The 24,084-nt window shown below is 49.7% G+C and overlaps 1 protein-coding gene across 5 annotated transcripts in view; it reads right to left on the reverse strand.

Annotated features, from left to right (window-relative positions):
• Sipa1l2 (signal-induced proliferation-associated 1 like 2) overlaps positions 1-24,084 on the reverse strand; it is a 151,796-nt gene that overhangs the window by 62,180 nt on the left and 65,532 nt on the right. For all 5 annotated transcript variants that reach the window (NM_001357372.1, NM_001081337.2, XM_011248389.1 and 2 more), the window contains 3 exons: positions 10,864-12,586; positions 1,801-1,934; positions 1-95 (listed from right to left, as the gene is read on the reverse strand). The exon at positions 1-95 is cut by the window's left edge and continues 94 nt beyond it. In NM_001357372.1, the coding sequence (NP_001344301.1) occupies positions 1-95; positions 1,801-1,934; positions 10,864-12,349 (1,715 nt within the window). In that variant the 5' untranslated portion in view covers positions 12,350-12,586. Of the gene's footprint in view, positions 96-1,800; positions 1,935-10,863; positions 12,587-24,084 lie in introns of those variants that run through there.

Here is a 24,084-nt window from a genome sequence, read left to right on the forward strand (position 1 = left end):
TCCAGGACTTCCTTGAGGGGTAGGCCCCGGGCGGTGCCGTGCCGAGCTGTGGAGGGGACAGCGTCTTCTAGGATTGCTCCCCTCAGAGTTGTGAGCTGTGGCAAATGAGACTCTGGTTAGTGCCCGTTGCTGGTTATTCACAAGGGGATCTAAAAGTTTATCAAACGGAAGCAAGGCACTCCATCTGAAAACATAAATGACCGTGCCTTTTATCAACAACATCCCTACAGAGGGACGGGAAGTCATCACAGGGGCTGAGACAAACAGAAGAGCCTAAGAAAGGAGCCAGAGCCTCACCAGACAACTGAAGCTCTGATGCCCCTTGGGGAGGCTGCTGAGGGAGGGCTCAGGCTGAAGCCCCAGCACACCCTTCTCCTTCCATCCGTGCGCTTCTGCTTATCCCTTCCACTCCTTTCCATGTCTTCTGTTTGAAGACTGAACCCACGTTGAACATCCCTGGGCTGCGTGTGGGTGGCTGAGAGGAGGACCACTGAACGCAGTCTTGTGTTTTGCTCTATACCTTGGAAGCCTGGTGCGGTGTTCTGGATGAGAATATAGGCTCATATATTTGAATGCTTGGTCCCTGGGTGGTGGAACTGTTTGGGAAGGATTAGGAGGTGAGGCCTTGTTAGCCTGGAGGAGGCTTTGAGGTTTCAAAAGCCCAAGCCTTTGTTTCTGTTAGCCCTCTCTCTGCCTCCTGCTTATAGATGAAGGACGTGAGCTCTTAGCTACTGTTCCAGTGCCATGCCTGCCTGCTGCCATGGTTCCTACCATGATGATTGCGGACTCTAACCCTCGGTAACCATGAACCTCAAATAAATGCTTTCTTTTATATTACCTTGGTCATGGTGTCTTCACAGAAATAGAGGTAAGGAAGACACCTAGGCCACCATTCCAGGCTGTCATGATAGCACTGCCCTGTGGTCCAGGAGGTCTTACTGCTTGACCTTGGGAACCGAGTGTCATCCCAGAGACACATGACACACACACTAGCCATGCTGTCAATAGATGGAGGGACGGTGACTAGCGTGACAGCCACCATGACAGCTTGCTTCATTAATTATTTAAATTCAATTACTACCCTAACCTTTAGTCTGCACAGGTCTATCTTCAAAGCTGTCACTCAAGGGAAGGGCTTAGCTCATAGCAGCATAGTCAGTCTCAGTCAGCATCGTCAGCACCTAGTCAGTCTAGCTCAACAGGACATCTGCAAATACCAGCTGAGAGGCAGTGTCACCACACTTACAGAAGCAAAGGGAAGGAGGAAAGCCTAAAGTGGCCAGCTGGCACATTCTAGAAGATCGGCTACTCTGATTATGTGGGCCAAAAGACCAAGACCCGCTGTGCAGGGGACCCTGATTCCTTAGGGTGGTTGGTGTCTGCTGTTTAGCTGCACAACGTAAGGACCTCAGGTTTCAATCAGTACAAAGTCTGTGGGGCACAACAAGCTGCTCTCTGAGGTGTGGTCACCTTGGTTATGCCTGCCTGTCACAGGCCAGCCACACTGCAGGCTGCCTCATCTTTTGCATTTGGTTTTAAACTCATTTCCCACTTCTGATGGGAACTGTGTAGATGGCATTTCCTCTCATGTCTCAGGCTCATAACTGTCCACCTTCACCATGCTGTCCTATCATGCAATGTGGCGAGACTGTGGTCACCTGAGAGCCAGGACAGGCTTCCAAGTGTTTACTTGGGATGGGACCACATAACCGCCTCTCAGTGTCCTTAGTGGATGACTGACATCAAAGCTAGGTTTTCTAAAACTGAGTAGCGTGGCAGTGACCAACAGCAGTTTCTTACCTCGCTTGTCCTGAAGGCCACCCTGTAGTTGAACTGCGACCCTTCCTTCTCCCTGGGATCTTCCACCTTCTCCCTCCGGATGCTGACCGCCACAGGGCCAAGATTTTCATCTATTCCAAAGTAGTTCTGGTGCTCTGCCATTCAAAACAGCATATTTGTGAGAGAGTGACATTGCAGCAGCAGTTCATGAAGTGAGTCCCAGAGCAGTGCCACAGGCCACACCACGACCCTCCCCACAGTCCCAGAGCAAAGCCACAAGGCCACACCACAACCCTTCCCACGGCTGGGATCCTCTGGCTTGGGATCTAGGCAGGCTCACGTAGCTGGTGTCATCTCATGGGCTTTCTGCTTTCCTATCTGCTTTGCACCGTCACAGTATGCTGAGGGTCCCACCTCAAAGCTGCTGTTCTGTAGATGGCACCATTAGGAAGATGGGTCAGCAGCCTCACACTGTGGAGGGGGGAGGGGCATGGCTCCTCAAGAGTCAGCAAGGAGTCTGCACTGCTCCATTCCATACGGAAGTTGACCTTCTCACACTGAATGAGACTCTGGAGGTCACTCAATGAGCCACTCAGACTAGCCAGGGTAATCTTAGCCATCAGTGGAGTGGCAAAGGTCACCGTGTCATTAAAGTGTCCCTAGTGTTTTTAGAGACAGGAAGCACATGATGGTTTCTGGGCTGTGAAGGTCACTGCTCCTACAAATCCAGCAACTCCCTCCGCCAAGGTCAGCTCATCTCTTCTTTCCCATAAACCCCTGGTCCTGAGTCACACAACCCCATGGCAGGGATGGACCCTGGGGTGTCCCATCTACCAAGCAGAGGATACACACAGGATACACTTTCTAATGGACAGTCACCAGCCTGCACTCTTCTGTATAACAGCCACATGGCAGGGGACATTTAGCAGTATGGACACAGGGGAGCACTCAAGGAAGCAATCCCCACTCACAATATGACCCTCCTCCCAGTGATGGGCACTCCTGCTCTCTGGACCACAGAACAGTGAGGAGTCACTATGTCTCTCCGTAGCTTCGTATTGATGGAATCTTACCACAGCACAGCAGAGGCAGTCGGGCCTTGTCAAACACAGGAACAACTGCCATATACCCACTGACACAGTCAAGAGCACGCCTACTGTCAGCAGCCATGTCAGTGATTCATGCAGAACAGGGGGTACATGGGACCCCAAGGAACTGTTCATTCATTCTCTGCTAACCACAGCCTGGCCAGTTCTCCAAGGGTTATATGCTTCAACCCTGATATTTTCCCACCCTTATACAAAACACCACGTTTCCCCTCTGAATGCTACCTTCTAGGCTTTAGCTTCTCTTGCCCAACTCTCAGTTTTTGAGTTTGGGAAACCTGCAGCTCTGCAAGGGTCCTAGCTGTGGTTTTGTGCTCTGAGAACTTCTGGAAAGATCTGAAGTCACCAAAGGGGCAACTGCCTGCTCCACTCCAGCCAACACTGCCCAAATTGGTTCTGAAATGCAGGCCATTTGTTTTATATTGCTTGGGGACCAGAATAGTGTAAAACAGATACTCAGTCCTTCTAGAACCAGGCGGAGCCAGAAACCGCAAGGAGGCTACTTTTGGAGTGAAGGAGGATTAATTTCAGATTGGATAAAGCTTGTGTGGTAGATACAGTATGTGCTGCCAACAACAACCAAGACAGTAGACAGAACAGTGTCACCAAACACATGTCAGGTTTGAAGAAGCTGAGCAGCCATTTGTGACTGTAATCAGTAGTTTAAAATCATAGTATGAGGATGTTAACTGTTTACTTCAGTATGCCTTGTTCTCTTGACATGCATTAGTGACAAGGGGCCTAGGACACTGCACTAAACCTGCCTTTATAGCAGACAAGGATCAGTCTAGAGCTTTCCAAGCTGCGGCGGCTAGCTATCCTCCCACAGGCTTGGTATTTGGTGCTCTACTCTTCTCGGCCATGTTCTGTAGCACTCTGGGATGGTCACTTGTCTTCAAATTACACACACACACACACACACACACACACACACACACCCCGCTCAAGTTTCTGTGTTTTCTAACAGACTGTTGAAGATTTTATGTTTCCCACAGGCCCGCTGTCCTGTAAGGACTCCCTGGGCAAATGCAGTTGCACACGCAGCTATCTGTTTAAGGCGACAAGTGGCACATGATACTCCACTGAATCAGAAACCGTGTTTTGAAGAACTGGAGAACCCTCAGCTCTGTCATCAAAGGTGACAAGGAGCAGAGCCTAGTGGGCAGAGAATACAGGAAGGTGTCCTCTCACCACATCTTGCTTGCATTTCTGGCTCTGGCTCTGACTCACTCACATGCCTGCATTTCTGAAAGCAGATGTGGAGGTGAGGTCCCCATGGTCCGTCCACAGGCACCATGCCTGTACCGGCAGACCCCATAGCCGTTCCGCCTCACCAGTCTTTGCTAGGAACCTCCCTCCTGGTGGTGCTTTTAGTTTCAGTAAGAAGTCTGTAGAATGCCTGCATGTGTTTCTAAAGAAATTAAAATTTTCCCTAGATTTGAGAACATGGTGTCTAGCTCCGACGTAGAGCATGTCCACAGACCATGAAGATGTGAACAGAGTCTATGCTCTGTCCCCTCCCCCACTTCCCCAGAGGGAACAAAGGCAACTCTTTTAAAGGACATCCTGGACCCTTTCAGGAAAGATCTCTGTTATTTTTGATCTGAGAAGCCCTGCCACTCTGGACAGAGGCTCATGAGCAAGCCCTCATAGCTGTGTGCATTCAGACTCTGGCCCCCCACAGGCCGGCCTTATTTCTAAACCAATGAGCTAATGATTTCCATAAAATTGTTTCAAGAGTGAATCAAATGAAATCCTTCCCTGGCAGGGTGGAAACCACGAGAAAGCTGTTAAGTTGAATGAAAATCCACACATCACACGAATACAATAGCACAGGATAAGAAAAAGAGGTTAACAAGACTGCAGTGTGGGAATGAGTCACAGGATCTTGGTGTTGTACCCTGGCTGCCCCATCAAGAAGGGGGAAAGGAAGACAAAGGTCTGGGGTGCCTGGGACCCCAGCCCAAGGCTGTTTCTAGACTCTGCAATATCTTAAGAGGAAGACTGATTAATTGGTAAGTCACCAATGAGTCCGGGGGCTGCAGAGATGGACGAGGGCAACCAGGCAGTTGGTCCAGTGGTAAAACCCACAGCAAGATCGTAGCAGTCACAAGCTCCAGGACCCACGTCCTCCAGGCCTCTGAAGCCTGTGACTCCTGTATCCTAAAAAGCAGCTTACAGGTCCTCTGCCTTTCAAGAACTAGCTGGCCACTCTGTTTTCGCATGCTACTGACTGGGGTGAAGTGGCCCAGCTGATCACCTTTCCCTCTAGTCAACTGTGTGCCTGTATTTCAGATCGCTGGCTACACCAGGCTTTAGGAGCTGTGGACAAAAGACAATAAAAGCCCAGCAAATGGGCAAGTGAAGATCCTGCCTCAGGCCACTGTGAAGTCACACTCAGCCTTGAGAAACCCATACTCCTGCATTATGAGAGCCCATTCCCCATGCAGGGAGACTGAGGTATTGGTGTCATGTGATTCTGATCCGACCTTAACCAAACCACTATTAAGCTTGGAAAACCCACAGCATTGAAGTGAAATAATGAAATGTTTAAAAATATTACACTTGCTTCATACAAAACCAATGAAGGCCCATGTTTTAGAAGGGGTCAAAGGTGAGAGATTATGTGACCTGCTGTAAGATGGCAGACAGCCTGGCAGCAGCACTTCCAATGAACAGCTCTGGGGGATGCCCTCACACGAGAAGTGAAAACCAAGCTATGGGCTGGGAAGATGGCTCTGGATAAGATGTTCATCACACCCCTCCCCACAGACAATGTGCATAAGACTGCATTCCTAAACCCCACCCAAATGTCGCCTAATCCCTGACTGGAAGGAAGGCAGAGGCAGGAGGTTCCTACAGTGACCTGGCAAGCCAGACCAGTGGCACCAGTGAGCATTGGTTTCAGCCGGGATACCCTGTCTCTAAAAGAAGGGTAAAGGGTCCAGAAGGACTCCCAGGGCCAACCTCAGGTCTCCAAATGCATGGGCATACATGTGATGGCATACAAGGGATGGAGGGAGCCATTGCCGCCTCTTCTACTTGCTGCAGTTCTCAGCTGAGTGGTCTCAAGAGGAGGAAGAGGAAGAAGAAGAGTAGGAGGAAGAGGAAGAAGAAGAGGAAGAGGAGAGGCTGCTGGGGAAGCTCAGCTGTCCAGCTTCTGTACATTCTGAGATGGGCGAGCGAATGGAGCTTGGAGCTGAGCAGATAGATGCACAGTGGGCTTTATTAGGATTCCAGAACCTGTGGGACCTACCATGATGGTAACCTTCACTTCCATCTGTGGGAAGCCACATGTGCCATTGCAGAGTGGCACTGACTACTGCTGGCCACCACGCATAAGTTTGGACAAACAACCAATGTGTACATATGCAGTAAAGTTTTTTGCAAAGACACTGCCTGGCCCGGGCATGATAATGAGGCTCTGTGAGGTACAGAGAGAGAGAGTAGCCAATCAGATGAGGAACATGCAAATGAGGCGTAATGCATAACCAATCCGGGTGTGAGACACGCCTCTCCTAGGCCTATATAAGCAGCACCAGTTCTGGGCTCCGGGTCTCTTCGCCTCTGCAATCAAGCTCTCCCAATAAACGTGTGCAGAAGGATCCTGTTGCAGCGTTACTGCTGGTCAGTCTGGCGGGCGCAAGATCCATCTTACTGTACCAGAGCAGAATACGCCTGAGGTCTCCACTTTGGCTATCAAGCAAGCCTCACAGATAAGCAGCACCCTCCTTCCTGTTTCTCCATGCTGACCTAAGACCTGCTGGGGTCTGGTATGAACAGGCCTTTGCAGGTTCTTACACTGACTCTCTACGGCCTCATTGCCTGCACAGGAGAGCAAGTGCCTGGCATTGTCCCTTGGTGCCAGAGTCCCAGGTCATCTGGGTAGTTCCTCTTATTACGAGTTCCTGGACTCAATGGACCTGTTTGCAACAGTGATGAGGGCCACGGAGAGAGGCTAAGCCAAGTCCATGAACAATGTCCTCTCAGAGAGGAACATGTGTCTTAGAATAGTACTTTTGCTAGATGGCACTCTGCTCACCCTCGTGAATTTAACAGTGCCCTACTCCCTTTTAGTCACCGACTCTATAAAATGGGAAGAAAAGGCAGGGACATGAAACTCAAAGGAAAGTCATGGCTGACTCAGCAGAGAGTTCAGGGAATTCATAAGACACGCCCCTCCCCTAGCCCCCAGGCTAGCATCAGTGACACGGGGGGGGTGAGTGTGTGTGGAGCCAGGTGGCAGCTTCACCAGACATACACCCATACTTCTGCTTCTCTCCTCATCTCTTAACCATCAAAACAAAGTGCTGCCTTTAATTCTGTGTCTGGGTGTGGCAGAGGTAATGGCCTCTTTCAGGAGAGAAGACCACACACACACACACACACACACACACACACACACACACACACGAAATGCACAACACCCATGTGGTGAGACAGGCACTACTCTAAGTCCTTTGCAGGGTGTCCCTGAATCCTTAGCTCATCTTGAAGACAGCATTGGGTGGGCTAGGAATCACTAATGTTCTCCATCTGGCCCTTTCACAGCCCTGGGTTATTAAGCACGGACTTCCACAGACGGGCACTTCAGCCTTGGCAAAGGGGTAGTTCCTGAGTTCCCAGACACTAAATAGGAACGTGGTGTTGAGGTGGGGTGGATAGTGCAGGATTTCTGTTTATTAGACTGGCTGCTGAACTTAGGATCTTGCGCATGGGAGGCAAGCGTTGCACAAACACCTCCAGCTCCAACCCAGTGTGAAACTCTCTGACTGCAGCATCCTTCATTCTCAGTGCTGCAGAGGAAGGCAAGCACTGGAGAGAAGGGAGCTGGGTGGGGGCTTGTGGGAGATGATGAAGACGTGAACCCAGATAATATGAGGCTCCCCTGGAGCAGCTTAGTTTGGGCAGTGCCACTGCCACCACGAGGGAGCCTCATGCCACTCTCTTGCCCCCTGCTTCTTCCAAGTTGCCTCCACCGCTGAAGAAAGTCAAATGTGTCCTGTCAGATGCCATTTTATATAGGAAGGAGATGGGGAAGGAGAAAGGAAAGGGGAAACTGAAAGACGGAAGAAAAAGTGAGGCAGGGAAGGAGCGAGGGGAGGGGAGCTTGAAGCAAGCACTGTCAACCTGACAAGCTGAAAGACTGACCTGTGGGCACACCTGTGGGGACAGTCTTCATTACAGTAACTGACATAGGAAGAGCCATCTTAATTGTGAGTGGGACCACTCCTGGGCTGGGTAAAATGGAGTGGACATACTGGATACTGGCTCTCACTCATTCCTCTCTGTTTCCTGACTGCTTCAAGCTCCTGCTGTCCAGATTTCCCATTCATGATAGATCCTACTTATCTGTGAGTTAAAATAGACTCTTTCTCCCTAAGGTTGCATTTGTCAGAGTATTTCAACATCGCAGCAGGGAAGAAGCTAAGTGGGCAGAGGGAGAGCATGGAGGAAAGCATGGAGGGAGAGCATGGAGGGAGAGAGAGCATGGAGGGAGGGAGAGCATGGAGGGAGGGAGAGCATGGAGGGAGGGAGAGCATGGAGGGAGGGAGAGCATGGAGGGAGGGAGAGCATGGAGGGAGGGAGAGCATGGAGGGAGGGAGAGCATGGAGGGAGGGAGAGCATGGAGGGAGGGAGAGCAAGGGCTCACAGCTGTTGGCCTCATCCTCTCTGAAACACACCCCTGAGGCTCTGGGGTTAAGCTTGTCTCTACACTTGAATCCTCAGGACTCTAGCCACCAATGTCTGGTCCCTAATGACTCCTGCTCTTAATTATATCTCAAGTAGCCCTGAGGAAGCAGGAGTCTCCTCTACACTGAAGCCTGGCAGCTTTCCTCTGAGGCCACTCCCCCTCAGCTGGGCTTCCCAGGCTTCCTCCCAGTGAGAAACCAGGGCCTTTGGTGCATTTCCTTATTCTGTGGGCTTCACAGGACAGTCTAGAACTCAGATTTCCAGCTACTTCCTAGGTCCTCGGCCTAGCCCCCAGTCAGAAATGAATCCAAGAGTCTTGCACTGCCAGCCAGCACGGCTACATCTCCTTACCATACACTCCAGGGTGTGTACACACAAGCTATTTCTGGGAGCTGATTAACTTATTTCTTTACCAACCTAAATAGTCTGAGAGCATTGCTTCCAAAGCTCTCCAGTGTCTCCATCATCAATCAGAGAGGGCAGAGGTCACTGGAGAGAGGTCTACACAAGTGACAGAAAAGCCAGATTAGAAATCACTTCCTGCAACAGACTCCAAGGCCATTAACAAGTCCAGTGGTGCCATCAGTCAGGGGCAGTAAACTTGGCTCCTCTCATACACACTCTGGAGGTGAGATGGACGCACTTGAGTGGGAGCTGTTAAGCTTTTGCACACTAGGACCTGAGAACCTTTCCTCCTGAAGGCCCAACTCTCCAGCACTCAGCCTGGATGCTAAGCCACTTACAGACTTGATTTCATGTGCCAGCTTCTAGCTATAACAAGTCTTGGGGAGGAAGCATGTTTTGCTGAGGTCATTTTCGAAAGCCAAAAGCAACTAGCTGTCTTCTTCCTTTCCAGAGTTCCTACGTAAGGGAGGGCACGACATGGGGGTGTCAGTCAGAGGTTCTGGGCTTTCCTGTGACAAGGACTGAACTCAAACAGGAGAGCTGGGAACAGGGAAAGGAGCATTCTGGTGACAAAGCCTGTGTCGCACACAGATGGTCAGACAGAGAAAAGTGGAAATAATTTATTCTATACTATATGAAAGATGTCCCGAACAACGGCAGAAGGAAGCCTAACTCTGTACCTGCTCATGTGAGCCACACACATCTGGTCAACTCAGAATTCTTTCAGCAGGGACTTGGGCATATCCAGCCTATGAATTAACGAGGCAAGAGCAGAGAATGGTGGGGAACCCACAGAGTTATCCAGCTACACAGTGCAAGGAGCGACACAGAGGACAACACAGGATGGATGTAACCACAGGACACTTAGTAAGGGGGTAAAGTTTAAATAAAGCTCGATGTCAGAGGGGAGGAAGCATGCCCTTGGTGAGAGCTGTCCAGGTGACGGGTACCGAGGAAGCTGCTCTAAAGCAGAAAGGCCCACGGCAGTGCCTGAAGCCTGGGATGATTTCAACGTCTCCCACAGGCTCATGCTAAACAACGGGTCTGTAGCTGGTGGTGCTACTATGGAGGGCCCTAGAAACTTTACAAGGTAGAACTTTGCCGGAAGAGCAGGTCACTGAAGTTGTGTCACCACAACTGATACCCAATCCCTGACCGTCTGTCTAGCCCTCCCTATGCACTGTAAAATGAAAAAATTCTCTGCACGACATGATCCCATGTCTACCCCAAGAACACAGGGACACTTGGCTATGGCCTGGACTCTCTGCAACCATGTCAGAACAAGTCCTTCCTCCTCCAAAGCTGCCCCTCGAGTGCTGCGTTATTTGGGTCCCAGTGTGTCGTGCGGGACTATTCTCTGAGCCAAACTGCTGCTGTCTTCATAGGACCAGGGGTGCCTGCTTACAAAAGACTGTCACAGCTGGACGTTTGGACTACTGACATCCTGTAAAAGGAATGTCAGGGAGGGTGAGGGCCCCTACAATACCCATCCATCCATCCATCCATCCATCCATCAGCTGTGTGCTAATTCTGCCCTAACTCAGAAAGGGCTAAAGTACAAGGTGGAGCAAGAACTGGGGAAGAGGCTCCCATCTGTGCAGCTATCAGAGTCATCCATGCTGGCTGCAGATCCTTCCACATGGCTGCTATAAGGCCACCTTGCTTACAACCCCTTCCTTACCTACGCTTTGTCAGTCTAATAGACTCACTCACTGATTCTCCAGAGTGAATGCTGATGGAATTGTACTTTGGTTTGTCCTTAGGACATTGGGGAAGGCGTGTGTGTATGTTTGTGTGTGTGTATGTATATCTCGCAGGAAGGCATTAACACAGTAGTATAGAAGAGTCCCAGAGCCCCTGCAGGAAGCCAGGTGCCTACCTTTGCCATAGAAGAACTTGCGGTAGTAGTAGGCCCCGAGGTCGACGTGCTCTATGATGTAGCGTTTGACCTTCTCCCTGTGGATGGGCTGGCTCTCCCGTGGCACCTCCAAGACAGAGACACCTGCATTGGTACAGTGTGAGCTGAGGGATGACTCAAAGGAGCAGCTCTCCCCAGAGCTGAAAGAGGCTGAGTTGGCCCGAGAGAGGGCAATGCGTCTATCGCCCTCCCCACCAGTCTCATTGCGAAAGTATGGACAGCTGAGGACCAGGTCGTTGCTCTTCCCATCGCCCTCATCAGCATCTGGGTTCTCCTTGGAGTTGAGGTCCTCCTTACTGCCCAGCGGGGACTCGCAGCCTCCGGCTGGGCCTACAGGAACCGGGGTCTGTGATGCTGCGGAGGCCCCCGTGGTGATGTTCTTTCTCTTCCCTACACTGGCCCTCGTGGCCATGGCTTCATTGATGTTGAACAGGATACTCTGCACATCGTAATGGGCAAAGCACCTCTGGCAACTCCATGGGCGGATGCCTCGGTCCAGGCGTCCCTCCTCCAGGTCAGACGTGAACTTGAAGGTCTCATGCTCACTCTTGACTGCCCGAAGTTTTCGGAAGAGTGAGGTTTCCACAGACTCTGACTTTAGCCTGCGCTTGAAGGGCTTGTCTCTGTCCCTCCCCATCAAGAGGCCGCCATCCATGTAGTCCAACCCTGAGATGCGGACAAATTCTCCTCTGGAAATCTGGGCTGCTGCATGGAGGCTGGGGGAGATGGCAGTGTCACAGGGAAAGAAATCTGGAAACCCAAAGGAGCCAGTCACTTTAGGGTCATAACTCTCTATTCGGTACCCTCGGAGCATGGCGAAAACATTCTCTCCAGACAGACCCTGCCTGTCAATAGATGAAGTGCTCCCATACTCCCTGTGCAGGGCCGCTCCCGTGTTGGGGTTGACTGCGTGTTGGTCCAGGACATCCTCCGTATCGATATCACTGATGGTGATGTCACTGTTGCTCCTCTGTCGTATGGGGTGCAGCCCTCTCTGGGGAGAATGGACAAAGATGTCTCCAATGGTGTACTTTGCTTCTACAAAGTCCAGGTCCAGCTGCTCCTCTGGCTGCCTGTCACCCTGGTCATTTTGGCCATTCTGGATGATAGAGGTAACACTCTCATAGCTGGACTGAGAACGACTCTCCCACAGCGTCTTGCAAGCCAGGTCCTTGGAGCAGTCCTTTTTAGGAGGCCACTCAGAAACTCTGGCCCTCACACCCATCTTGGGCACTGCTGGGGTACCATTGGCTGGCCCACCCCCACCTCCTCCGCCCTCACTCGAACTGGAAGTGTTTAAAGTAGCAGGTCCCATGCTGCCATTGATGGCTTTAAATTTCCGAGCAAAATAATCATCAGCCTGCATGGTTCTGGAAGGGTCCTTGAGTTTGGCAGCAGCTCTGCCAAGCTTGTGCTTCTCTGCCTGTGACGGCCTTGGATCACTCATGTCCACAGGAACAGGAAGCAGTTATCAGCAGTAGTGGTGTGAGCCTCCCTCCATGGTCGTCACACAGCACTGTAACAGACAGAGACAGAAAGGTGGTTGCCTTTTTCACCAAACGCAAACAGCATCCTCAAAGCACGGTTTCTCTGAGGCCACGACGAGTGTGCTCCAGGGGCTGTGGTGACACTGTCCCGGCTTCGGCAGCACTCTTTAATACTTCTGTCGTTAGCATTCCTTTGCCTGAATTAGAAGACAGAAAACAGTCAGTTGTGATTGACATGATTCAGGTCAGTACCGGTCTACAGGCGATTTCTCATCTTTCACCCTTGCCTCTGCTGATACCAAGCCTCTTTACACTGTCACAGAGCTCAGGTGTGCCTGACTATCCTGTTGTGCAAGGCTGACTGGAACTCTCACAGAAACCCAACACCAGCACTCTTAGAGAAACGTTAGCAGGATGCAGGATTCGCTTCAGGCACCACACAGGAACGACTGTAGCAGATGTAAATGTGTGGAGCAGAAATGTGATCAGATGTATTTTCATTTCTCTTTTATCTTTAACCATAAAAAAATGTTGCTAACACTGCATACTTTCTCAGCTCTGACAGGCTAAGTGGCTCTCTTGTCCCTCCCATAAGTATCCACCTACAGTTCACTGGCCAAGATGAAAAGTCTTAATCAGCTAAACAGATTGAGAACGTTTGGGCAAGCTCCTGGTAGCCAAGATGAATAGATGGGCATCCTTGAGAAGACGTGCAGACATTTTCCTAGGGTAGTAGCTACTTTGTCCCCAATACTAAAAAAAGCTATCAGTCTGCTCATGGCCTCAGGCTATTTATCCCAGAGCCATTATGTAACCGAGGAGATAAGAGATCTCCTGGATGTGACAAATGGAGGGAGGGAGAAAATGCAAGCAGATGCACACACAGATATCCTGACCTGTGTTCTCAGACACAAGGGAATGGCTGCCTCTTCTCGATCACCTAGAATGACTATTTTTAAAAGGATTGTAGACTGCTATGAATTGCTGTTATTTCCTACACAATTTAGACTCTTACGAAACAGTTCCTGGAAACCAAGGGAGCGACAGCAAAAAAGCAAACACTTTGGCCCTCTTCCACTGAGATGCATCTGATTCTGTGAACTAGCTTTCTGAGGGACCCATCAGTTCTTTGGATGGCTGCTTTTTACAGACAATAAAAATTTAAACTTAAAAATGTATGCTGGCTAGGGGCCGCCTTGGTCGGTAAGTGTGCTTATATGACAGCATGAGGACCTGGATTGATATCCTGAGAGGCTGTGTAAAAGCTTCAGCTGTAACTTCAACACTGGCAGATGGACACAGGTGGACCTAGGAGCCATCCCTGCCATCCCAGGTTCAGTAAGAGATCGCATCTCAAAAACTAAGGAGACGGACATGTAAGGAAGTGAGCTGCTCTATTCCTCTGGCCTCTCAACAGCCCTTACGGGGGCACATACCCACATCCACATGCATGTGTGTGTTCCCACCCCTTTCTCTTTAATGTTTGGTATAGAGCTATATGAATCCCCAACAGGCAATACCAGAAGCAGCCACGTGACAAAAATCGAAAACCAATAATGTCCTAGCAAAATCAACTTCTCCAAACTGACCCAGGAATGGAAAATCCAAGTAGATTCACTGTCATTGAAAAGAACAGAAACTTATACCTACCTAACAAAGATGTGACAAGGCCACCTATGAAATGCTAAGGGCCACCCTGACACCTCTGAGATGCTCATTCCCTCTCCCCCTCTCTTCCCCATGCCCCGCACACACTGAAGGTCCAGAACCTAACACGTAGGACACAAAGTGGGAAAATACACAAGACCCCTGCACAGCCAACAAGGAGCCAAACCCCAGCGCTGTAGAGCTGAGTCAGACAGGGTCTCCTGGAGAGGTGAGGGGAGGGAGTGCTGAGACTCAGCTACCACACAGACCCACAAGCCATGTCAATCATCAGACCCACTAAAGCCATGTCACCCAGGAGTAGTGAAGACAAGATGTCGGCCAGAAAGACAAACCATGAAGCTACAGAAATTAGGGGCTGGTCTTACTTAAACTCTTCCTGGCTGGGCAGATAGCTGTGTGACAGAACACTGGATGCTGGAGAAGCCCATGTGCTCTGTGAGCTCCCACCTCCCTCTGTGCAGCTAGCTCTTCAGTGTGGTGTTCTCTCCCATTTCTATGCTGTGTCTCAATCACATTATACTGAGTACCTTTACAGTCTTCCAGGACCCCCACACTTTAGGCTGCTGTCCAAACCGCGCCCTCTAACTGGAGCACCAGCTGCTTCAGAGCTGACCACATCGCTAGTCACCTCTCGCTGTGTCGTTCCCCCCCCCCACCCCCCCCCCCGACACACACACCCCAGGTTTCCATGATGTTGGCTACTTTCTCTCTCCTTGTACTTCATAGCAGATTCCTGACTCTCTGTGTGTGAATTTCCCCTCAGAGCAGCCACGTGGGTCCAGGCTTACATAACTTTTCTCACTATTTCTTTTGTGGGGATCAGTACAGTTTCTAGTATGTGGTAAATGTACCATAAATAAATAAATAACTAAATAACCAAGCAAGCACGCAAGCAAATTGACAAATAACTAAAGGAATGCATCAGGTGCCGACACTCAATAATATAAGAGCCTCTACTAATTTAATTGGCTTTAACTGTAAGAGTTCAGGGCTGGGGATGTGGCTCAGTCAGTAGAGTTCATGCCTGGTGTGCATGAAGCCCTGCGTTTGATCCCACCCTGTACACCACTTGGCACGGCAGCATACTAAACACACTGGAGAGGGAAGCCTGTAGGAGCAGAAGGCCAAGGTCACCTTAGTTACAAAGGGAACCTGAGGCAGCTGAACGATCACTGCAACTTTTCAGATACAAGTTCACAAGGTCGGTAAGTGTAAACACATGGGAAGACAGGACAGGATATTACTGCCCCATGCTTTTCCTCAGACCCTTACAGTGACTATGAACTTAATACCCAGCAGCTATTCCATTCTGTCAAGGGGCACCCTATCCCACTGAGGTATGGGGCAAATGAGCTGCTGATGGCCCAACTAGTAGACTGAAAAATGCTGCCACCCTCATTCTGTCCACATCCCAGCAACTCTCCCTGGCAAGGCGGGAGCACAGAAGCAAGCAGTTACTAGTCACCAGAGGCCATCTGTCATGGGTCTCTGAGCCCTCTGGGCTGTGCAGAACCCTCTTCTGTTAGGTAGCTTCCTGGCAGAAACTCCCAATGCATGCTATGAACAGTTCCCGTACAAATAAAGATGTTGTGGAAAACTGAATATCCAGGGGACTTGTTATTCTGTCCCTCAAGCTTCATGTCAGAGTTAGGAGCAAAAGCCTGAGACAAGAAGCCTCTACAACCTTCTTCCCATGATCCTCCACGCGCTTACTCTTCCTGGCTTGTCACTGTAACTAGCTTACATAGCACACTGGCAAATTTCGGGGCTCAGACGATAAGCCCTAGCACATTTCCTTATAAATATGAAAGGCACTGACAAATGAAGGTGTGTTATAAAGTATACCCAGCACTGAATGGGCACCTAATTACATATTACGTAGTCTTCTAACCTGCTCTATCCTGCTAGGCCTAGCATAAGGACCATGCTTCCAAGTTCCCGAGTCCAGACACTGACACTGAGGGAAGGAGAAGACACAGGCACTCGCCAGATTATTAGTTTTCCTTCTCAAGCTCATTTTCAATATCAAGAACACACCACCCCATCCTTGCAGCTATCCCCCCTCCCTCCCTCCCTCCCTCCCTCCCTCTCCCTCTGTTGTGCTTTTTATTTTGTGAATATAGCATTAGCTAGCCTCAAACTCACTAATGTAGCCAAAGATGACCTTGAGCTCCTGGTCCCCCTGCCTCTGCCTCTCCAGTACAAGAAGATTGCTCCACACACACACTTTGTGATGGGGATCGAACCCAGGGCTTTTTGCATGTCAAGTGTGCAACTTTACCAACTACATCCCCAGCTACAATGAGCCTTGCACTATGAGTCCTATGGCTTCTGCTGCCATCAAAAGTAAACAACCAGCCCTCTGTGGGCATTTGAAAAAAAGGAAAAAAGGAAGTTGTGTGGCCTCCCAGGCATGAGCAGGAGACCTACAGTAAGGAGTTAGGGAGGGCAAAGGAAGACAGCTCAAGGACAAACTCAAGGACTGGGAACCTGAGAAGGACTGGCCCTCAGCTCACAGCCTAGGTATTCATCAGAGAGGGACAAGACAGAACCACAGCACTTGGCTGCTTTAGCACAATCGTCAGTACGTAAGACACATTTCCCCATCTTCCACGAGACATCCGTGAGTCTTAAAGACCAATACTGTGCTTATAATTGAGCCTCTTATCAGGCCTGCAGCTGTAGCAAATGGTTGAAACCCACAAAATGCACACATTATGAGTCCCATTCATAGAAAAGAGTGGTTAAAATTATATAGCACATTGATAATGCAAGGATAACTGTGTGGGGAATGCTTATTCTCCACAGCAGAATCCAATCAGAGCATGGCTGGGAAATGCAGGAGAAACAAAGGTACCCCACTTTGACCCCCGGCCGGCCGGCCCCTGTGGCCAAGAGGACAAGAACGAGGCTGTGGCCTTCTCTGAAGGTCTATCACCTGAGCCATGCGATGTCCAGTATGCTCAGCCTGCTATCATAGGAAGTCAAGACCAAATGTTCATCAAACAGCTTTCAATGCACTTGCAGATGTGTAGTGACCTGAGAAATGGGTTTTTATATCCACCTGACTGGACTTGGAATCACCTAGGAAATACACCTCTGCTCCTGCCGCTGAGGGGATTTTCAGAGAGGTTTAGCTGAGGAGGGAAGACCCACCTGAAATGTGGGCAGCAGCGCCCCATGAGCTGGGTCCTAAACTGAAGAAAAACAAGGAAGTGAGCTGAGCACCAGCATTTACGTCTCTGCTTCTGGACGAATGAGACACAATGTGACCAACTGCCTCACAGCACAGCCTGCCTCCCCACCATGATGGACAGTACTGGCCAATGAGTTAAAATTTTCCTTAGATTGGCTTTGTCAGACATTTTGTCACAGCAATGAGAAAAGTAGCCAAGACAGCTATTATTAAATAGGCAAGTTTAATCAGATTTAACAACATTTTGTTAAATCTGAGCAGGAAAATAAGTGCTTCATTCAGAGACTCTTTAAACCAAACCAAACCAATACACAGATCTGGTAGCAACATTAACATGGCCACGAAAATGCAGAAAACAGGATTCTTCTCTCTGGAGTTTTATGATATGGGGTAAGCTACACATAGCTTCTACCTTGGTAGAAAGATCACACTGGCATTAACTCCACAGTTCCTTAGGCAAGCCTTGTGTTACTAGGGGAAGGGGTGGGGTGGGGGATTTTTCCCAGTGTGGGCTTCAGGACAGCAGAGCCCCAAGATACACTTAGGATGTTTTCCACCAGAGTTCAGGACTTCATGATGAACCCTGAAATATTCAAACCCTAGAGAACCCCTTATATGAACCCATGATGTACAGACTTGGAGGACCAAAGTAAACAAGGGAACTTGAACCACAGGTCTATCAGGTGGGATGCTAGGATGATTGCAGACCATGCACCAGCTAGTTCCACATGAACAGGCAGGGCCCCAGACTGTTACACAAATTGTCCCCCACCTTGCTGCCCCATACCCCCTACGTCCCTTCTCACAACTGTGTCTGGCCCTGGGCTGGAACTCATGATCAGCTTACATCTATCTAAATCTATGAGGCTGCAGACCCAGGTGCCAGGGTAGAGCAGGGAGCAGCATTATGACACGTGGGTCAGACTCAGACTCCCTGTTTGTGTCTTTGAATTGCCTGCTGGCTCCTCCTCCTTCGGGGGCCTTCTGCAGATGCTCTGTCCAGCTCTCTATCCCTGGCTGCCTTCTCTGAACTCTGAGTGCATCTGGGAGGTTCCACACACTCTCTGACGCTGACAAGTCGGCCTTTACTCACAACCCAAAAGCTCCGCACTCCACGCTTCCCACCTGCACTGTGACTGCTCATGCTTACGGTCCAGCCTCTTCAGGCTGCGCCCAACACTGCCACCCAGCAAGCTCTCACACAGATCATCGAATCCACATCCAACCACAGCCGTCAAGCTCACCACACAGTCTTCCTCTGAGTCATGCTTCCCTTCCCTCCCTGCTTCAGCTGCCACCTAGTTGAACCCTGTCATATTCCCTTAGAATAAAGCCTGCTTGATTCAGCCAGCACGGAGCACTGTACCTATCCCAATCCTTGCCAGAGCCTGGGCCTCCCGCCTCTCTGTTCACACGGGCTACTTTATGTTATCATCCAGGGCATTTTGCATGCTTCCTACCAAAGACTCCGCAAGGCCTTCTCCCCATCCTTGTCCACGTGTCTGACCATTTAAATCCTACATACAGCAAATCTTTCAGAAGTTGCCTCTGTGGCCTGTTCTCAGGCCTACGATCAAGTCTTCTTCAATATGGATGGTAAAAATCTAATGGGGGAAACGTTTCCAACAAAAGACACTAGATGTGCTTATGCAAAATATGAAACTGGATCCTACCTAACTCCACATATAAAAATCACTCGGAAAAAAAAGATTAAATAGAAAAGTGCAAAAACTATAAAAGTCACAGAAGACAACAGGTCTGGGAGATGGCTGGGAAGGAGCTTGTCCTGCAAGCATGAGGCCTCGGAGCACTCTCATAAAAGCCATGCTTCTATGTGGCACATGACTTACACCAGGGGTGACTGGGGGTGTGGAGACAGGAGGATCCCTTGGCCCAGTGGCACTGAATGGGTAAGAGATCATGACTTAAACATTATGGAGGAGAATGATTGAAAAAGATGTGTAATGTTGACCTCTGCCCTACACACACACACACACACACACACACACACACTATAGTTCATGGAAGCTGAAGTGTGAGTGCAGTCTTGGCATTGGCCTCCTGGATAGAACACCAACAGCACTGTCAACCCAAGACAATGATTGGGAATTGGACTTTGTCAAAATCGGGAATGTTTGTGTATCCAGAAGACTGCAGCAGAGTGAGGTAGGCAGGTAGCCCTGGCAGGGGAGGGCACACCTGGGAACAGCCTTGACCTCACTCAGGTCAGGGTAGAGGCCCAAGGTGTCTAACCACAGCAGGAAGCCTCTCTCCTTGCCAGCAGGTCCTAGGGCCTCTCTGGGAGTTCCTTGCCCTCACATGTAAGTGGTCAGTGGTAACTGGGAGCCCCATGGTCACCATCTAAATGGCCTTAACCTCATAAAGACGGCACACCGTGACAGGACACAATCACTTCCACCCACAACACCCGCTGTGATCCTGCAGGAATGAGCAGAATCACCAGACTGCAGGCCGTTCGTTTTGGGGTCTGATAAGTCCAAAGACAGATAAAAGAGTGTTTAATAAAGGGCTCTAACATCAAGGGGCTGCCTCCTGCTCACCACAGAAAGTACCCGAATGCTTGAGACGCATGCATAGCATATGCCTTTTAGGCCTCTCTAAGCATCTACTGTTTAATCTAATTTTCCCCCATGAAATGTCTGGCTTTGGCTTAAATTGAATCAGCATTTCCATTATAAATCTCTATTTCCACGTTTTCCGGGTTTGACTGTAAAATGTCTTTTGTATGAAATCTGACACGGGCAGCAGCCTGAATTTTAATGCTTTTCATTGGCAAAATGTGTCCTCCCTGCCACCCCCCTGCCAAAATCAGAGTCACAGTTTTTACAAGTCAAACCCCTGGACACATGACTACAAGAGAAAGAGAAACCCTGAGCAGATCCTCCAGTGTCCGGTTCCTACCTCAGTTCTAAAACACTTGTACAGGCTTCTATTAATACCAACCACCCCAGGCACACCGCAGACGACCTGACCGTCTACCCGAGCTGTGAGTGCAGAGGCTGCACAGCTCTCTCCTGAGGATGGGGACACACTGCAGCTGGAACAGGGCCCCAGCTCTGAGGGGCTGGGGTTGGGGGGGGAAGGTGTTCTGGCTTCCAGGTCAGAGTCAGGTTGGCATATAACAAGATGGGCCTTGGTGCCCAGAGGATGGAGCCTAAAAGGGAGGGACACAGAGACCTGTCATCACTACCTACAAGTCAGTCTCAGTATGGCCAGAGAAATTCCCCACCCCTTTTCCCAAACAATGTCTCTGATAGCCACACAGCTCTGTACTGGCAGCCGAGACACAGAAATTGCCCCAATGTTGCCCACATATGAGATACCTATACTGAGAACTACAGGAAATCTGACTGAACTCCAGAAGTTGCAGACATTTAAAGCCACGATGTGGCTTTGAGGATAGAATCTCAGCTCTGCAGACCACTTTCGTCGCAGTATTGAGGGACAAGTTCCCCTCATCAGCTTCACATGGTACCTGTCATTAACAAAAACTCTCAGGACAAGAGAAAACAGGTATTAAATTAACAGCCCCACCCCCATCCCAGGCTGGGGCGGCTCGGTGCTTCAGAGCACAGACTGCTCTTCTAGAGGTCTGAGAATGAGTCCCAGAACCCACTTTGGGTAGCTAACAACTGTCTATAACTCCAGGTCCAGATCCAACGCCCTCTCTGGCATCAGCAGACAATGCATACATGTGGTACACATAAATACATGCTAGAAGCACTCAAAATATAAACAATAGGCCTGAGCAGAACTAAGAAACAGCCCACACCACACCATAAAACTGCATGGAGAGTTTTCAAGACTCAATGCCACAGAAGTCCTTGGCCATGTGTCCCCTTTACGCAAAGCCTTAACGCAAAGAGATTCCCAACAAGTATCAGAAGAGTGAGCTGACGGAAAGCAAATGTCAGAACCCATCCTCGTGTCTGTCCACACAGCTGAGCAGCCCAACTTCTCAATTGCTTCCAATCAAGGAACGGAAGTGCGAGGCTGGTCAGCCTAAGACAGGTGAGACTTGTCTAGCCTCAGGGGTGAGGGGAGAAGACGCCAGAAGGGAAGAGAGAAAACTGCAGATCTCTTCCTCCCTGCGTGGTTGTGAGCAGTGTGTGAAGCACACCTTGTTTGTACACAGTGGAAGCTGCACATGACAAAGCCAGGCTTTACCACCTGCGACTTCTGCAGACACAGCCAAGCTGTCCAAGAACCAGCAAGGAGCTACTCCAGGGGACCCAAGAACCAGCAAGAGCTACTCCAGGGGATTTTTATGGGCTCGTGCTCTCAGGCTGTGCTGAGAGACGCAGCACTGTAGTGTCTCTGTCTAGCTCCAAGTGTCCCTACTGCCCAAAGGACAGTCTGGAGCCACACAGTACCATAAACTGAGGAGACCCACGGAAGCCAATACCCTTCCATGCCTCCATCCCAGATGGGTCCCATTGTGTTACACAAATGCAGTCTCATGACCTGGAGAAAGATTTTCTGTCATGAAAATAAAACACAACCAGAAAACCAGCATTATTATTCAAGATTACTTAATTCTAAAATTACTATCATCAACACCCAGTGTCTTAAGCACATGTAAGCACTCCTACCCACAAACCACACATCTGGGCTGGAGAGATGGCTCAGTGTTTAAGAGCACATAGCACCAACCGCTCTTCCAGAGGTCCTGAGTTCAATTCCCAGCAACCACATGATGGCTCACAACCATCTGTAATGGGGTCTGATGCCCTTTTCTGGTGTGTCTGAAGAGAGCAATTATATATATGTAGAACCATTCTCCTGTCTCTAAACTAGAACATGTGGCTTTTTTTTTTCCAGACAGGGTTTCTCTGTGTAGCCCTAGCTGTTTTGGAACTCACTCTGTAGATCAGGCTGGCCTCGAACTCAGAAATTCTCCTGCCTCTGCCTCCCAAGTGCTGGGATTAAAGGCGTGTGCCACCACGCCCGGCCAACATGTGGCTTTTTATTCTGATAAACGCAATTATATAGAGAAAGAATCCAAACAGAGGCAGGATGTGGTTCACATCTGCAATCCTCACATGAGAAGTTGAGGCAAGATTCCTTTTTTATCCCAGCATGTGTGTACGCATGTGTGTGTTGTATGGGTATGTCTGTAGGCATGCGTGTGTATATGTATGTGAAGGATGGTCTGTGTGTAAGCATGTACATATGTGTGTGTGCATGTACACGCAGGCTGGACATCCACATGAGGGATTTGCTCAGTCACTCTTAAGCCCCGTATGGCGCTTACTTACTTGTTTGCTCTGTGTATCATGAAGACATGTCAGGAGACCGCTTGCAGAGCCACTCTAACCTCATCAATGAGCTTCAGGCTGAGTGACAGATTCTGTCTCCAACACCCACTTGCCAGTGTCTAAGGAACAACCCCGATGGAGTTGCTGTCTGGCCTAGCCCACACGTGCTCACATGGGATGCCCCACACAAACACAGGAACACATATACACAAATACCCAAGACTCAGATGAAAACAACAGGCAGAAGGCCAGCATCCGCAGAAGGCAGTGGGAGGAAGAGGCTGGCTTCCCCAGATCTTGTCTTAGGGAGCCCAGTCAGCTTTCTGTTACTAAAATGAGGTTCCTGCAGCTGGGTACTAAATAGGGGGAAGTTTAGTTCCAGTTCTGGAGGCTTCTGAGCATGGGTTCAGGATGAGCAGGGAGCCAGGAGCTCAGGGTTGGGGTTCCCACCTCTAACACTTCACTCTTACAAGAACTAGTTCAAGGTCCTGGGGGAAAGACCTTCATCCCTCTGAAGGAAGCAACCAGGGGTCTCTCCTGGGCTCCACCCAACCGTCAGAATTCAGACAGCCTCTACTCCTGAGCTGTCTTCTAGTCACCTGTCTGATGAACCCTACCTTGCAAGATATGTTCTGTGCAAAGATGTTGGATATTATTCTGTATTTATGCTCCTGCACTCCTCCTTGAGAAGTGTCTGTCTGTGACTTACTGGGTATTTTCAGGTGCTGAATTTCTTTTAGTTTATCATGTAATTTAGACATTAACCCTTATCAGATGCACAGCAGACAAAGCTCCCCCCATTCTACAGGCTGCTAGTTCAATCAGCTTGATGTTTCCTTCCATGTAAGAACCTTTGTAAGTTCAATTACTTTAGGGAAAGAGAGAATAGTATTACAGACAAACAAACGGACCCATCTGTGTCCACCCAGTTCTCAGAACACATCAAGAAAGCTGTGTGGAGTCCACATCCCAGCACTCAGGAAACAGAGACAGGAAGATCAGAAGTTCAAGGCCAACCTCAGCTATGTAGGAAGGGCTACATGATACCCCATGTCAAAACACCAAAGTAACTCAAACCTAGTTCCCTTCAGAGACAGCATGAGCCAACCGTGACCCAAGCCAACCGTGACCCGGCCAAGACAGAGTTTTCTGTCTGCAATCCTCTCCTCTCTCGGTCTCTCTTCTGTTTCCCTAAGACCACGTGGAAAAGACCCATGTCTATGGAGCATGAAACAGTCCTGACCTGTTGGCCCAGAGTGTGTGACTGAGGAGGCTCCGGGCTCGTCTTTCCATTTAAGACACAGACAGTAATTTCACACAGTTCTAATAACTCAGCCCACCTGACAGATGCAACTGAAGCCCAGAGAAGCTGGGTCAGTGAGCGTGGCTGAGGTGGGCAGGGCCCTTATGGCTGCTGAGATAGGCACATTCTCCAGCCCCTGTTTAGACTTAATTCCCATTCTAGGAACCCAAAGACAGACTTGGGGGTTTCCCTGGATCTCTTTGTCCCTCCTCTCGATGTAGCCACAGAAAATGAATCTCATTTTTTCTG

This window comes from Mus musculus, chromosome 8 (assembly GCF_000001635.26).
Source record: "Mus musculus strain C57BL/6J chromosome 8, GRCm38.p6 C57BL/6J".
NCBI lineage: Eukaryota > Metazoa > Chordata > Mammalia > Rodentia > Muridae > Mus > Mus musculus.